Genomic DNA, 16,290 nt, shown 5'->3' with positions numbered 1-16,290 from the left:
TAAGGTTAGGGTAAGCGGCTAGAGATTGCATTGTGTCAATGAATGTCCTCATAAAGATAGATATACAAGAATGTGTGTGTGAAAAATGCTGTTTATGTAGTTCTAGACTAAATGTGATTCTGACAGGAGAATGAGACACATTAATGAAATTGCTACTACATGTGTGTGAAGCGGAGACATGAGTCTAGATGAAGACGCGCGCTGGCTGGAATGGGTCACCAAGCAGTTCGAGAGCATCGCAGGAGACGACAAAGAGATCGACCTGGATGAGTTTAAAACGGCTCTGAAAGTAAAGGAGGTCAGTTTACTGATCGTGAAAACCTTTTATTATCCCCCCTGAGATGATAGATTCATATTTGTCCACTGTAGAGAACATTAGTTTAAAGTCAGCTTATTAACTTATTCTGAAAAGATCTCAATATGCTACCTTTTTTTCCTCTTATTGTTGTAGTCATTTTTTGCGGAGAGGTTTTTCGCCCTGTTTGACTCTGATGGCAGCAGCTCCATCAGTCTGGATGAACTTCTCAAGGCTTTAGATCTTCTGATCCATGGCAATGAGACAGACAAGCTACGCTTCCTATTCCAGGTCTACGATGTGGATGGTGAGATATGCAATACCCATATCTTTTACTCTTTCATTCTGTAATTCAGTGGTTCTCAACATGTTGCGGCCTCTTGTTTTTTAAATTATTTAAAATAAATGGCATTATAGTAAAATAATTCAAATCATTTAAATAATTATTTAGAAATGTAAACAATCTAGAAAGAATATTGACAATGGAGGTTGAGAATCACTGCCATAATTTAATTGTCTGTCTTTACTAAGTGTGGAAAGACAACACAATTTATTTTCTGAAGGCCTTAAATGCATTGGTAAAATTGCTAATTACTATTGGTCGATCTCATGTGAGTGACAGGTTGCCCCGCCCTCGCGCCAGTAAACACGTCATCAGAGAAAAGAAGAGATGATGCTGCTAAAGAGAGGGAATGTTATTTTGATAATATAATAATAATAATATTGCAATAATCCATAAAAAAGTAAGAATTGTCCATTTTAATTTCATAGTATCTTTAATAGAGTGCTGCATTAATCCTAAAACACGGAAAATACATTATCTTTTAATTTCTGCTTCCACCGTCCTAAAGTCAATGTGTTTTTGAATAGGTTTCTGGTTAAACGTCTAAAATAAAGAATACTGTGAATTTATTTTTCTTGTCATTTACTTTTTTCTTTTTTTTTTGGTTATAAATGGCAATATTGTAAGAGGCCTATAGGCTACAATATAAACAAGTCTTTGTCTTTTTCGTTATTCTTTCCCAAATAGGAAATGAAATGGTCAAAACGTACTCGTACCGTTCCTGTATCCCTTGTTGTTCCTGGGACAACATGTCATGACTATATCAAAGCACTGACTGACTGAAATGTTGTGCCAGGAACAACAAAGAATGTTTTGGCTAAATCATGATAAAATGCGTTATTCTTAATTGAATCTAATCATGTAGGCAGTGGTTCCATAGACCCAGATGAGTTACGTACGGTTCTGAAGTCCTGTCTGCGTGAAAGTGCGATCTCACTCCCTGAGGAAAAGCTGGATGACCTGACGCTGGCGCTGTTCGAATCTGCTGATAAAGATAACAGCGGCTCCATCACGTTTGAGGAGCTGAAGGCAGAGCTGGAGAACTTTCCTGAGGTCATGGAGAACCTCACCATCAGGTGGGACATAATTATGCTAATCTCAAGAGTGCTAATATTCAACAGTGAGTGTGAAGTTTTTATACAACAGTTCAATAAGCAAGAGAGAAAGAAGTAGCCTAGTATTGAGTTAGGGTAGGCCTACTCATAATTTAGACACAATATTACCAGTCACTTTATGTATTTTTTTACACCAAAGAAAATAGTACCAAAGAAGTTACTAGCACTGTAGCTAGCAGTGTTATATTCCTAAATGATTTTCGAATTAGTTGATTAAATCAATGACTCAAAATGACAGTCGCTTTAGTTCCTGAATGAATCACTGTTTATTAACGAATCAATTGAGTGAATGAATCAATGACTCGCTCATTGAAATTGTAATGGTTTCAAAGGTTAAACTGCTAAGGGTTTATAATAGTATTTGTAGTGGAAACCATTCATATTTCTGTGATGGTTTCTATTGTTTTTTTTTTTTTTACAGCAGGGGCTTTTTTGGTTTAAAAATAAATCAGTGTTTTTGAACAAATGAGTTGAATTCTACTCACTTAGTAACCAGTCACTGGCACTATCTATGAGTGCAACAGTCAGGTTCTGGATGTAAAACAATTTAATAACAATAACTTAGAAACATTTATGAGAAGATACACTTATCATGAGGTATACTTTTGTTGAAACTGTTAAAAGTCATAATTGTTACAATCTGTAACAGTGCTTTAGGAACGTCGATCAGCCAATCATATATGGGGAACATAACGTTGTATAAACACGAATAAAAGCTAGAAAAAATGGCCAAAAAACATGTTATTCACCATGATTTGTACATTATATTCTTAGTCTTCTGAAGCCATATACAATAGCTTTGTGTAATGATGAGTGAGCAGACCAACATTTAAGTGATTATTTGCTGAAATGTTCACTTTTTGTTTTTCGCCCAGTGCCGCCAACTGGCTGAAACCTCCTGACCTGGAGCAGAAGAAACGTAAGACTCCTCGATACCTAACGCGGGCATACTGGCACAACAACAGCCGCAAACTGTTCTTTCTGTGTCTGTACGCCCTCCTGAACGTGCTCCTCTTCACCATGGCGATGCTGAAGAATGCGCATGGAGGCCCCTGGTACATGATGGCTAGGGGCTGCGGACAGTGTCTCAACCTCAACTGCACTTTTGTTATGGTGAGTTGGGCTCGTGGATTCATCTAATACATCATTTCCAGTAGTTACCGTTGGTTTTGTCTTGGCCAAAACTACAGGTGCTGATGTTAAGGCGTAGTCTGACGTGGCTACGTGCCACCTGGGTGGTGAGGATCTTACCTTTGGACCAGAACATTTTACTGCATCAGATCGTGGGTTACGCCATCCTGATCTTCAGCATTGGGCACACTGCCGCTCACGTCTTGAACTTTGGTAACCTGCAATAAATCTAGTTCAAAATAGTCTAATTAATTTAATTCATTCCCTCGCGGGTCAAAATGACCCGAAGCCCTAATATTATACTTCTTTTTTCTTTTTTCTTTTTTTTTTTCAGAAATCATATTTTATTTCATTTTGATAATATTTTTTTCTATTTTTTAAAGCAATTTATTTGGAGATTTTTATTTTATTTTTTATTTTATTTACCTTTAAATTAGGCTACTAGATTTGATCAATAAATAATAAATAAATAGTAGTTTAGTAATTTAAGCAAGTTCCTCACATTCTTTCAACTTAAATTCAAAATAACTCGCAATTTCATGCATAAACCTTTTAATTCAGCTCAAAATGTCTTACATTGGGTGTCTTTGCTGACCTCTTGTGGAAATTTTGTTTTATAACATGATATTTAATGACTCCAGCCACTAGATGGCCTTATAGCTCTATTTAAATGAGCTTGTTCCGCTGGGTCCTAGAGTGAGTTTTGCTTCAGTATGCATTCATATACACATGTAGACATTTTTAAATAATTTTTTGATAAAGTTTGAGCATTTTTAGGTTTTTCTATGTGTACTGAAGCATTCCTCGCATACCATTCATTCCTATGGGGGTCAAATTGACCCACGAGGGAAGGATTTGTTACTTTTTTAAAATTTCAACCACAAAACTCCTCGAATCCATTACATTTTTTTTGTGTATTCAGGGCTCATTCGTGGCAATCCTCCGACGACCACTCAATAAAAAAAAAAAAAATAAAAAAAATTCCGTGTCAAAATGACCTAAGGGAAGGATGAGGGTTTAAAGGAGAACTCCGGTCAATTTTAACATTGAGCTCATTTTTTTGTACATTTGGAGTGCTGTCAATACAGAGAACAACGACAAAAATCGGTGTTGCCTACACCGAGTTATTCTATTTTTAAAATTTGCACCCTGTTGACTTCAATGGGGCAAGTACTAAACCTGCTTTTAGCCTCTTAACATCCTTGATGTGTCATTACAAGTGCACAGAAAATGTGAGTGATTCCTTCTGAGTGGAGACGAGTGAATGTGACTGCAGTAGATGTGAAGGATATGTATAAAAATGATGTTATTTAAGCCAGCGCAAATACCTGTTTACATCCTGTTTTTCGGTTGAAGTCCAAAGTAGTCGATTGCCGAGTTCACGCGCGTGATCATTGGTAACTAAACCTATGCGCGTGAACTCGGCAATCGACTACTTTGGACTTCAACCGAAAAACAGGATGTAAACAGGTATTTGCGCTGGCTTAAATAACATCATTTTTATACATATCCTTCACATCTACTGCAGTCAGATTCACTCGTGTTCACTCTGAAGGAATCACTCACATTTTCTGTGCACTTGTAATGACACATCAAGGATGTTAAGAGGCTAAAAGCAGGTTTAGTACTTGCCCCATTGAAGTCAACAGGGTGCAAATTTTTAAAATAGAATAACTCGGTGTAGGCAACACCGATTTTTGTCGTTGTTCTCTGTATTGACAGCACTCCAAATGTACAAAAAAATGAGCTCAATGTTAAAATTGACCGGAGTTCTCCTTTAAGGGATAGTTCACTCAAAAATCTGTCATCATTTACTTACATTGTTAGAATGTTTCTGTAGAACACAAAAGATTATATTTTGAAAAGTCAGTGGGGTTTGTTGTATGACCAAAAAAGTAAATGATGTTAGATTTTTCATTTTTGGGACTACTATCTCTTTAAATTGAATACATAAAGTATATGACATTGTAACATAACCAGTGCTAATGGTCACATCCTGTTGCACCACCCTAAGAATGGCCCTGAACATAACAAAAGCAAAATATTCATAAAAAATATCCCAAATAACTGATGAATTTATACGTTCTCTCTGTTCATAGCTCGAATGTCTCAGAATGATGGCATGTACCAGCTGTGGGAGTATCTTTTCACCACCCGTCCTGGTATTGGCTGGGTCAATGGCACCGCCTCCATTACGGGTGTTGTTCTGCAGGTTCTCATCTGCTTGATGGTGGTGTGTTCCAGCACATTCGTCAGACGCAGTGGTCATTTTGAGGTGATGCCTTTCACATTTTGAGGTGATGCCTGGAATAATTGAATTCATGAGAAGCAAAAATCTGCACAAGGTCGCTGTTGTGAATAGAACTGTGTTTGCAACTTATTTCAATTGAATTCATGAGAAGTAACAATCTGCACATGGTCGCTGTTGTGAATAGAGCTGTGTTTGCAACTTATTTCAGCCTCACATACTGAAAAACAAATCTCATATGCCTAAATAAGTGTGGTCAAAGCATCATATGTTTAACAAAATGTATTGTTTTTCTGTAGGTGTTCTACTGGTCTCATCTTTCCTACATCTGGGTTTTGGCCCTGTTGGTCGTTCACTGTGCGAACTTTTGGAAATGGTTTGTGGTGCCAGGGGTAATGTTCCTAATTGAGAAAATTGTTGGAATGGCCGTGTCCCGTATGGGTGGGCTGTACATAGTTGAAGTCAACTTATTGCCCTCAAAGGTACAGTCTAAGCCAAAGTACATATTTTGGTGTATTTTGTTTTCTGGAACATTTAGTTAACCATCCATGGAACATTTAAGTTAGTCATCCATGAGCTAAGCCTCACCTCCTCTGCCTTTTTGTTTGTGTGTGTGTGTGTGTGTGTGTGTGTGTGTGTGTGTGTGTGTGTGTGTGTGTGTGTGTGTGTTTTGAAGGTAACACATTTGGTAATCAAGAGGCCTCCATTCTTTCACTTCAAACCTGGAGATTATGTGTTTATAAACATCCCTGCTATCGCCAAGTATGAATGGCATCCGTTTACTATCAGCAGCGCTCCTGAGCAGCAAGGTAAAACAAATAGAAAGTATACAATTAAGTTAGTCTTGCGTTTTTATAATGTATTGCCTTGATATGTTTATATTTCAGTAGTTAAGTGCATTTAAATGCACTGGAGAAAAATCATACTCATGTTTTGTCAATGTTTTTGTCTTGTTTTGCAGTAAAAAATATATTTTTTAAAAAGATACTTTTACAAAATTTAGGGGAACAATTTATTTAGACAAAAAGCAAATATGTTTTACACAATAACATTTGTTATCAACAAATCTGTTCATCAGTCATCTGACATCAGTTAATAAATTGAGATTAAATACATAAAGTATATTTGTGTTATTTAACATATTTAATTTAACTTTTCTTATTTGAAAAAGTAACTTTTAAAAATTTTAAAGTAATGCATTATTTTACTAGTTACTGTAAAAGCAATCTGATAATGTAACTTGCATTACAGTATGTGAATGTGAGGCTAAATAGATAGGCAAATGTCAGATCACAATAATTAGGTACCACAGTTTCCTCAAATCCCTTCACTCGATTGGGATGTTCTCTTTTATTCTGGACGGCAAGGGCAGTGACTGTAACATGGAGCGTATTTTGCACCAAAATTCGGAAATCTTTGGAAGATATCAAAGTCTCCGGCACGGACTTACACCACCGTATCTGGCATGGACATCAACGTCTCCGGAACAGACACCTAGTGTTAAAATAAAAAAATAATACTTGTAGTATCGCAATTCTTAAAAAAATCGCAATACATATCGTATCGGCACCCAAGTATCGTGATAGTATCGAATCAGGAGATAGGTGTATCGTCCCAGCCCTACTAAACAGCATCTTGATATGCCACACCTGTGAGGTGGATGGATTATCTCGGCGAAGGAGAAGTGCTCACTAACACAGATTTAGCCAGATTTGTGAACAGCATTTGAGAGGAATAGGCCTTTTGTGTAAATAGAAAAAGTTTTAGATCTTTGAGTTCAGCTCATGAAAAATGAGGGCAAAAACAAAAGTGCTGCGTTTATAATTTTGTTCAGTTTATATTATATATATTGTATTGTATATGTTATATACAGTGTATATGTATATTATTATTATTTTTTTGTCGTTGGATGCATGTAAAACTTTTCTAGGAGACTCCAAAACAAAATTAGGAACCTTTAAATTGTATGATAGAGGCACTTTATTTTTCGTACCAAATTTTTTTTTTTCGAAAAAAATAATAATAATAATTTACACAAAATACTTACACCGAAAAGCAATGTTTAACACAATAAAATATGTTTTCAAACAAATCTGAGTTGTTTTCAGACAAACAAATTCTTCAAACAATCTTTCAAACAAAACCAAACCAAACCAACTATTTTAAATAAACAAACAAACTGTTTATGACTGTTTGAAGTGATTAAAGGTTCCCTGCTCAATCTCATTTCTTCAAACAGATGTGCTGTGGCTCCATATTCGTTCGATGGGCCAGTGGACAAACCGCCTGTATGAGTATTTTAGACAGCCGGAGAGTCAAACCATCAGCAACAAGAGGCTCACCGCCAGCCTGAGGAACAGACGGCACCAGAGCAAAGCACAGGTCTCGGCTGAGTGTCAGAATCTAAACACATAGCAATAGAAGTTCATTACTGTGGTGTTTTATTGATGCAATTCTTTATAGGTGGGGTCATTTTGTAATCACATCATAGCATTGACAATACTTATTGATTTTCTTTTATCATCTCGACTGGCTTCTCTCCAGTATTTTCAGGAACAAATATTGACATTTATTGCAATGAAAGACAAGTTCAAATTGCAAATTAAAAACTATGTGTAACACTTTACACTCCCATTAATTAACGTTAGTTAACTAATATCAACTAACAATGAGTGATAGATTTGTTACAGTTTTTATTAATCTTTTTTAATGTTAGTTAATGCAGATACAATGGTTCATTGTTGATGTAATAATGTATTAGTAAGTGTTGAAATTATTAACTAAGATTAATACATGCTTTCAAAGTATTTTTCTTTGTTAGTTCATGTTAAATAATGTAGTTAAATATTGTTTGAAAATCTAACCTTATTGTATTGTTCTCCATGTAGGATGACATTTTCAAGTCTGCAAGCTACAACGGAACTGTGGCGTCTAATAAGGATGATGCTGTTGAACTGACCCTGTACCGGTCCAGCGTAACCCGCACAAGCTCCCAGAAGCCCGTCAGTGACCCAGAAGCCCAGGTAGACCTGGGAGACACCACTCCAGTCACCAGAGAAGTGAGTTTCTGTCTGAACAAAGCAGAATATATATTCTGTTGTATGTGAGATACACAACAGGCAGATTTATTTTCTGTTGTCTTCCAGCTGACAGCCAAATTAAGTGAAAATCACAGATACTGTAACATTAAGGTAAGTCATTTGGGTGCACTTAATTTTAAGGTATCTGTGTTACAGTGTAATTATACATTTAAGTACTGAGAAATAATAATTAACTACTTGTACTTTCTATATGGTTAGGGTTAGGCTGTGGTTTAGAGTTTGTAGTAAATACTGTAGTAACTACGTGTAACATGTGTTACAAGGTCACATAGTGTGACCATAATTTGTTTCCATAATTTGTTAAAGTGTTTCCATAATTTGTTAAAGTTTTAATGTCTCTTTGGTTCTGGAACTAGATTTTTAATCACGCATTACTTCTACAGAAAATGTGATTTAATTTATTGAAAGTGATTGTATTCTAAGGAACTGTACACATTTGGTGATGCCTTTTTTTGTGTTAGTGCTATGTGGATGGGCCTTTTGGCACCCCGACCCGACAGATCTTTACATCTGAGCATGCGGTGCTTATTGGCGCTGGAATCGGCATCACTCCCTTCGCATCCATTTTGCAGAGCATCATGTGCCGGTAAGACACATGCAACATCTCCATTTAAAAAAAAATAAAGTTTTAGGTTTTCTTTGCATAAAAATACCACATGCAAACCCTTTAGAAATGTTTACATTTTTATGTAAAATTTATTTTTTTGTCTTTTTTTCTTTCAGTTATCGCATGAGAAAGCAGAACTGCCCTAGTTGCAACTACTCCTGGTGTGAAACCATCAAAGACAATGAAATGAAGCTCAGGAAGGTAAAAGGGGCAATCAGACAAATGAAAACTGGAATAGATGTAGGAGAAAAACAATATTAAGGGCAAAAAAGATTTAAACCTTTTTCAAAACCATGTTTTGCTACATTCTGATTCTAAAAAGCATTTGATTGTGCAAAAAAAAGAGACCCTACAAAAAAAAAAATGTTTTACACTCATTTTCCTGAAAGATAGTATAACGTTTAAAACATTTATGCTAAACATCATTTTAAAAAGATACATTTACAAAGTTTGAGGGAGAAAAAAAGAGAAATTTACAGAAAAAAAGCAAACATTTTTAACACAATACAATTTGTTTTTAACTAATCTGAGACTTGTTTTCAGACAATCTGTCTGAAGTTTATTTGTCTTACCAAAACAACAAAACTGCTAATTTACACAAAACAAAACATTTACACAAAAAAAGCTTTGTATGGCTTAAAATCATGAAAACAAAACATTTTAAATAAGCTGTTTGTGACTGTTTGAAGTGATTAAAGGTTAACATTTTTTTAACATTTAGCAATGCACTAGCATACCGATAGATTCAAAGCTAATAGACAAAAATCATTTTGATTTGATGAGGTTTTAAATATCTTATTTCCTGCAGGTGGACTTCATTTGGATCAACCGAGATCAGAAATCCTTTGAATGGTTTGTGAGTCTCTTGACCAAGCTGGAGATGGACCAGGCAGATGAAGAGCCAGAGGGTAAGAGAGAACAGACAGAGAGAGAGAGAGAGAGAGAGAGAGAGAGAGAGAGAGAGAGAGAGAGAGAGAGAGAGATGGGCTTGGCACAGAAATGGCTAATCGTGTTTGTTTTTTATGCTTTCAGGCCGTTTTTTGGAGATGCACATGTACATGACATCAGCCCTCAGTAAGAATGATATGAAGGCCATAGGTTTGCAGATGGCTCTGGATCTGCTGGCCAAGAAAGAAAAGAGAGATTCCATCACAGGGCTTCGCACACGTACCCAGCCAGGCAGGCCAGATTGGGCCAAGGTATGAAAAGTTCAGTGTTCTGTTCTGTTCTGCTCTTCTATCTTTGTTTCTTGATGATGTTTGTGCATTTTCAGGTTTTCCAGAAACTGTCTGAGGAAAAGAAAGGAAAAGTTCATGTGTTTTACTGCGGTGCTCATGCTCTGGCCAAAGTCATCAAGGCCCAGTGTGAGCATTTCGGCTTCAAGTTCTACAAAGAAAATTTTTGAACAATTTACAATAATTTCAGTTGTTTGAAATCGTACTATTTTTCATAACAATAATAATCGTCTGATAATTGCTTTCAGAGGCGTAAAGTCCAGGGGTCAGAAAGTAAAAGTCCTGCCATATCCACCCATGAGCTCAGCCAGATGATTTCACTAATTAGTTCTATCTCCTGGCTGAAAAACTGTGCTAATTAGCAAATCCAGGTGATTGGAAAAAAAAAACTGAGGAGGTCTTTTACTTTCTGAACCTGAACTTCACACCACTGTCTACTTTTGCTAATGTGTCTGATGTTGTACATTTTGTAAATCTCATGTTGTCGTGTAAGTAACCTTTTAACTCTTTTAATCAACTTAAGTATGTTTTTATTTATTTTAGGAATGCCCATCATGGTTATTATTAATGGTCGACCGATATATAGCCAAGGCCATTTAAAAAAAATCGTCATCGATGTGTCGGAAACGGGACTTTTATTTTGACGGCGCTCCGGACTTTTATTTTGACGGGCGGCGCTGAGAACACCAGTGCCTGAGTAGAGAACCGCAGCGCCTGACCACACAACACTCACTCACATTCTTACGATCTTTGTCAGTCATATCTAGCTAATATTATGTTGGACATAACTGGTAAACAAAGAAAGTAAATGTTATGCGAAAAGTAAAGCGTTTACTTTTATATCATGTGTAACAGAAAAGGCAAACAATCAGGCTAAAATACTTTCTCATTTATCGTCAACATTCAGTAAATGCGCATCTACATCATTTAAGCAAATGTCTGAATATCTAACACACGAAATTACCAGATTACTGAGTGCCCTATTACAGTGTTTACTTCCTTTTTTTTTACACTTCCTTTTTATTCACATATTCGTATATTTTTAAACAATTACTTTATTTGTAATTTGTAAAAATACTGTAATTGCAGATTCAAGAAGTTGCCATCTAAAGTATACTTATACTATATATAATCATTTGTTTATTTTAAGGATTCGTTTTCTGATTTATTTATAATGTAGCCTATTAAATATTGATTAATATATTTATGGCTTTTGTATCGGCCACCCTGGTCTCTAAGAAAAGCCATCAAAAAAACGATATCGGTCGACCACTAGTTGTTGTGCATCATGTAAATTGTTTTTTGTATTGTTTTAGCCCCAGTAAGAAAATAGACAGTACAGTTGATGTCATGTAAAATTTACTGTAGTAGAATATGCAATAGGAAATATTAGTTACCCGCATGTAAATACAAATAATGAAAAACAGTTACATGTAAAAGAAAGGTGTTCAATATTCAAGATTTTTTTATGATTTATAAATGAGTGTGTGTATATATAACGTACGTGTCAGTGTTTTTAACTGTTCAAAGCATGTTCGATCATCTTTTGATACCTAAGTATATGGATATTAATATGCTATTGCTTCTCGGTGTTAAAACGTTTGAAATCGTTAGACATTGTAACGTGTTTCCCATACTTGTAGCAATGTGTTCCCCGTTCTTTTCTTTTACAGATTGTGGGAATTCTCGGATTTCCTAAATAAAAGTCAAACCCAGACATGCATTCGCTTGGTTTATAGACATCTTGCGATTATGTTCAGCAACGCAACACAAGCAGCATTTACTGAACTGTTTATCATTAAAATTCCAATAATATTCTGCGCAGAATATTAAACCTATAAACGTTTACATATTCCTTTTTAACCTCAATATTATTCTAAAATATGTCATATATATTCATCATTATCAAATAAATACATACTCGTGAAATTAATAAATAATTTAAGAAAATAAATATATCACAATATTCACCTTATGTCACACCTATCTGACATTAGATTGGTGATTGGTTGCCACGGAGGTCACTCGCCTCTCATTGGCCAGTGCTGCATCAGAACAGGGATAGCATCTACTATGTTGCAGATTTGAGGCGAGAGGAATCTTTCAGCATTATTTTTTCTTTGTTTGACTATGTTATGCGTTCATAGACCCTCGCGCAGACGTCGTGCTGTTTTCAGGTGATCGTAAGTATGGTTTCATTCCGTTTTACAGCTCTGCATGTTGTTCACCGCCTTCATTCGCATTCAAAATCACGAGCCCTCGCAGTTTCAATTTAGAGTGATGCGATTAGATTTTATAATCATTCGCCTGTCTGTGTATCTGCTGAAGGATTAGTGCTCAGTAACGGGAATGATTTCTCATTCATAATTTGACCATGCAAGTTGAATCCAGATAGCCTATGTAACTGTACATTAACGTTTAATGTTATATTTAAATGTACTGGTAATATGACTGACAGGCTTCACCATAAAATTCATTATACCAGTGATTTGTGATAGTAAGATTTGGCATTGTCATTTTTTGTGTGTGTGTGTGTGTGTGTGTGTGTGTGTGTGTGTGTGTGTGTGTGGTTATTCCTAGAATATGACAAAATGGTGGACCCATATTCACCATCTTTACCTTTGTCTGCAGATGCTGCACCTGAATCATAAAGGTTTCCTGATATGTTCTGGTGTCAGTTCCACTAACACCGCATGGCTGTGATGTGACAATGCGCTGTCTGGTGGCTCGAATCAATCACAAGACTCTGATAGTCATCTGTGCTGTATTTGCCCTCATCACTATATTGCTGTGGAACAAGTGCTCCAGCGACAAAGAACTGACCACACAGATCAGACCTCAGCTGGAGTTTGCGCCCACCCCAGAAAAGGAGGAGGAGGAGGAGGACAACGGGCAGGCCCCCGAGGCCCCACCTGGATCCAGAGAAGTCACTTATGAGCAGATCGACTGCCTCATCAATGAAGATGTGATCATAAAAGGCCGTAGGGAAGGGGGCGAGGTGTATCTGCCCTTCAGCTGGGTGGAACGGTACTTTGACGTCTACGGACGTCTGGTGCAGTATGATGGGACGGAGCGGTTTGAGTTCTCCCACAGTTACTCCCGGGTGTACGCCCAGAGGGAGCCTTACCACCCAGATGGTGTCTTCATGTCTTTTGAAGGCTACAACGTGGAGGTGCGGGATCGGGTGAAATGCATCAGCGGTGTGGAAGGTAGTTTCCTTAAATCAGGTAGCCAACCCTGCTTGCTGAGAGCTGTCGTCCTGCAAAGTTCAGTTCCAACTAGGGGTTTCTATAGACCCTTTTTTACTTATATACTGCTGTGCCCCAGTATAATATTAAATGATGTTAAAATATAGGACAATTCCAGATTCGCTAATGAATCACTTTTAATCGGCTTTGCAAAAAGGTCTGAAATTGTTTGAGATTCAGTTTGATTTATTCAGACAGTTGCACTGAATCGTTTACACTGGTCTCTCTCATCAAAATAGTAACAGGATACTTTATGAAATGATGGATGAGGTGAATATTTACCTACAATCCATTTTAGGAACCAAAACTTGAAAATGCTTTATAGTTTGTCAGCAATAAAGCAGATCTTTATTGCACATACTCCTTGTGAATGATTCTATTGGGGATAAAGACAATTTATAGACTATATCCATAACAGTATATGAAAAAAAAACATATACAAATTTGGGAACACATTTGATAGAGTAGAAACCCTCCTGGCTCCAATCCTAAACTAACACACCTTAAAGCTGATCAAGTCATTTAAGGTTACTTAAAAATTAGTTGGAGCTGAAGTCTGCAGGAAGGTAGCTCTCCTTGAGCAGGATTGGCTACTCCTTGCATAAATGGTTTTTATACTCAGTTATCCTATTTCTGGAATCAACCTTTTGTGTTTTTATGTTCACAGGTGTACCAATGTCTACCCAGTGGGGTCCTCAGGGGTACTTCTACCCCATCCAAATAGCCCAGTATGGGCTGAGCCACTACAGCAAGAACCTCACAGAGAAGCCACCTGACGTAAAGACATATGGCATGTTAGAGGAAAAAGAGGGCTTAAGTCCGTGGGTCGTCCCCAAGGGTTGCACGCTCTCCAAGCTCCAGGATCAAGGTCGCTCTGGGTTTGCGCACCATTTTGTCACAGCGGGTATGAACTCCTTATGAATTTTTGTACGTTTGAAGTTGTAGTATGGACTATTTTGCTGTTAATTATCATAGATGGATGATTACTTTGTGGTATTTCCATAGAGAACTCGGATGGTGTGACTTTGGTCTTGGACAACGCAAAAGATTTCGTCCTGACCTTTGATGTGAAGTTTATCTCCAACGGTAGTGTCTCTGTTGTTCTGGAGACCACAGAAAAGGGACCTCCTTACATTATCCATTACATAACTAGCCCACTCCTTCTTTCCTTTAAAGCCAGAGAGGTCACCTACGGCATCGGGCCCAGAGCCACCTGGAGCTCCGTCAGTCGTGACCTAGTAACGGATTTGCGTAAAGGTGTTGGTTTGTCCAACACTAAAGTGGTGAAAGCGACCAAAATCATGCCTCGCCGTGTGGTCCAGCTGGCTCTTAGAGGGTCTGGATTCATCAGCAATATCACTGTGTCTTCCACCGCACACATGGCTGCCTTCTTTGCTGCCAGTGATTGGCTTCTTTATAACCAGGATGAGCACGGAGGGTGGCCGATCAAGGTGACCCGTAAGCTCGGAGAGGGCTTCAAGAGCTTAGAGCCCGGATGGTACTCCGCCATGGCCCAAGGCCAAGCCATGTCAACGTTAGTGAGGGCGTACCTGGCAACGCATAACCCTGCATACCTCGGCGCCGCAATCCGAGCAACATCCCCCTTCAAGAGGACTTCAGAACAACATGGCGTCAAGGCTACATTCATGAACAAGTACGACTGGTATGAGGAATACCCCACAACGCCCAGTTCATTTGTTCTTAACGGCTTTATCTACTCTCTGATTGGGCTGTACGATGTGGCGGAGACGGCAGGCAACAAGCTTGGCCGAGAAGCGGGCGTACTCTTCAGTCAAGGACTGGAGTCACTCAAGTCTATGTTGCCGTTGTTCGACACAGGCTCTGGAACTGTTTATGACCTGAGACACTTTACCCTTGGTGTTGCCCCTAATTTAGCACGCTGGGACTACCACACCACTCACATCAACCAGTTACAACTGCTCGCATCAATCGACAGCGCCCCCATTTTCAGAGAATATGTGAAACGCTGGAAGACTTACCTGAAAGGAGGCCGGGCCAAGCACAACTAGACATGCTCAGTGGGCAGTTTTATATAAAGATTAAATTATAAAGATAAACTGAGAACAAGCGTTTTTACTTTTCACAGAAAAGGGTGCATATTGTATCCGACTTGATTGCTTTAAAGTGTCATGCTGAAGAGCTTGAGTTGTTGTATGGACTTTCGAGAATGTGCCGTCACCTAAAATATTTATTTCCAAAATATGGTATATTTGAATGCAAGAAGCAATGCACAGGTATTTACACACCTCTGAAGGAAGCACAGAAGATTTGCTCTTAAATAATGACTTTATCTTAATGCATACAATTAGTAAATGTGAGTTGTCACACTAAGGATTGTGTATTAATGCATCTATGAATAGGTTATGCTGTAAAAAAAAGTCATTATTTTTGCAAAATAGTAAATGGAGTGCTTTGCATTAGAAATGTTTTAGAATTATATGATCTTTGTATTTTAAAGCACAATCCTATCATAGGTCGTCAAGATTTGATACAGTTGCACACTTTGAATTGTTTTTTAGTATGTAATTATTTAAAGCTTAAATAAATGTGCTATTTTAAAACTAAATGTTTCTGTGAGAAATCATTGGTACCAAAAAAGAGACACATATAGCAACACCACAGTATTCTTTGAAGTACCTTGGAGTCCCATGTAAAACCTCAATATGGTAATCATTACTTACTGTAACAAAGTGCCATGGTATTATGATCTGACACAATCACTGTATAGTAATGCCACGGTACTATTTTGTAAGGACTTTACAAACTTTGTTCCTTTATGTAACGTCACTTAAATGTTTTAGAACCATATAATACACTTCTTTCTATGATATAAATACATGTAAATAAATATATATTAAATAAATTAAAACCAATGACCATAATAAGTTACAATATCATAATCCGAATTCAACTGTCATGGAGGTGCAATCCACTCTGCAATTGATT

The 16,290-nt window shown here is 37.3% G+C and overlaps 2 protein-coding genes across 2 annotated transcripts; both read left to right on the top strand.

Moving 5' to 3' along the window:
- Positions 1 to 178: 178 nt before the first annotated feature.
- Positions 179 to 11,983, top strand: nox5 (NADPH oxidase, EF-hand calcium binding domain 5; the record flags this gene model as incomplete). The annotated part of the gene is made up of 16 exons (XM_081355756.1): positions 179 to 298; positions 452 to 602; positions 1,504 to 1,714; positions 2,629 to 2,866; positions 2,944 to 3,097; positions 4,984 to 5,159; positions 5,432 to 5,614; positions 5,809 to 5,941; positions 7,372 to 7,514; positions 8,021 to 8,191; positions 8,279 to 8,323; positions 8,695 to 8,819; positions 8,957 to 9,041; positions 9,649 to 9,748; positions 9,873 to 10,039; positions 10,114 to 11,983. 16 exons carry the CDS (start codon positions 179 to 181, stop codon positions 10,243 to 10,245), a joined length of 2,334 nt encoding a protein of 777 aa, XP_081211882.1. The 3' UTR covers positions 10,246 to 11,983.
- A 71-nt stretch (positions 11,984 to 12,054) lies between these two features.
- On the top strand, positions 12,055 to 15,908 carry glcea (glucuronic acid epimerase a). The gene is made up of 4 exons (XM_081355755.1): positions 12,055 to 12,258; positions 12,707 to 13,284; positions 13,991 to 14,227; positions 14,329 to 15,908. Exons 2-4 carry the CDS (start codon positions 12,786 to 12,788, stop codon positions 15,351 to 15,353), a joined length of 1,761 nt encoding a protein of 586 aa, XP_081211881.1. The 5' UTR covers positions 12,055 to 12,258; positions 12,707 to 12,785; the 3' UTR covers positions 15,354 to 15,908.
- Positions 15,909 to 16,290: the final 382 nt, after the last annotated feature.

The sequence above is a fragment of the Scardinius erythrophthalmus genome, assembly GCF_964197995.2.
Source record: "Scardinius erythrophthalmus genome assembly, chromosome: 24".
In the NCBI taxonomy this organism is placed as follows: domain Eukaryota; kingdom Metazoa; phylum Chordata; class Actinopteri; order Cypriniformes; family Leuciscidae; genus Scardinius; species Scardinius erythrophthalmus.
The sequence above is the reverse complement of the archived record's forward strand: the minus strand, read 5'-3'. Positions and strand labels throughout refer to the sequence as shown.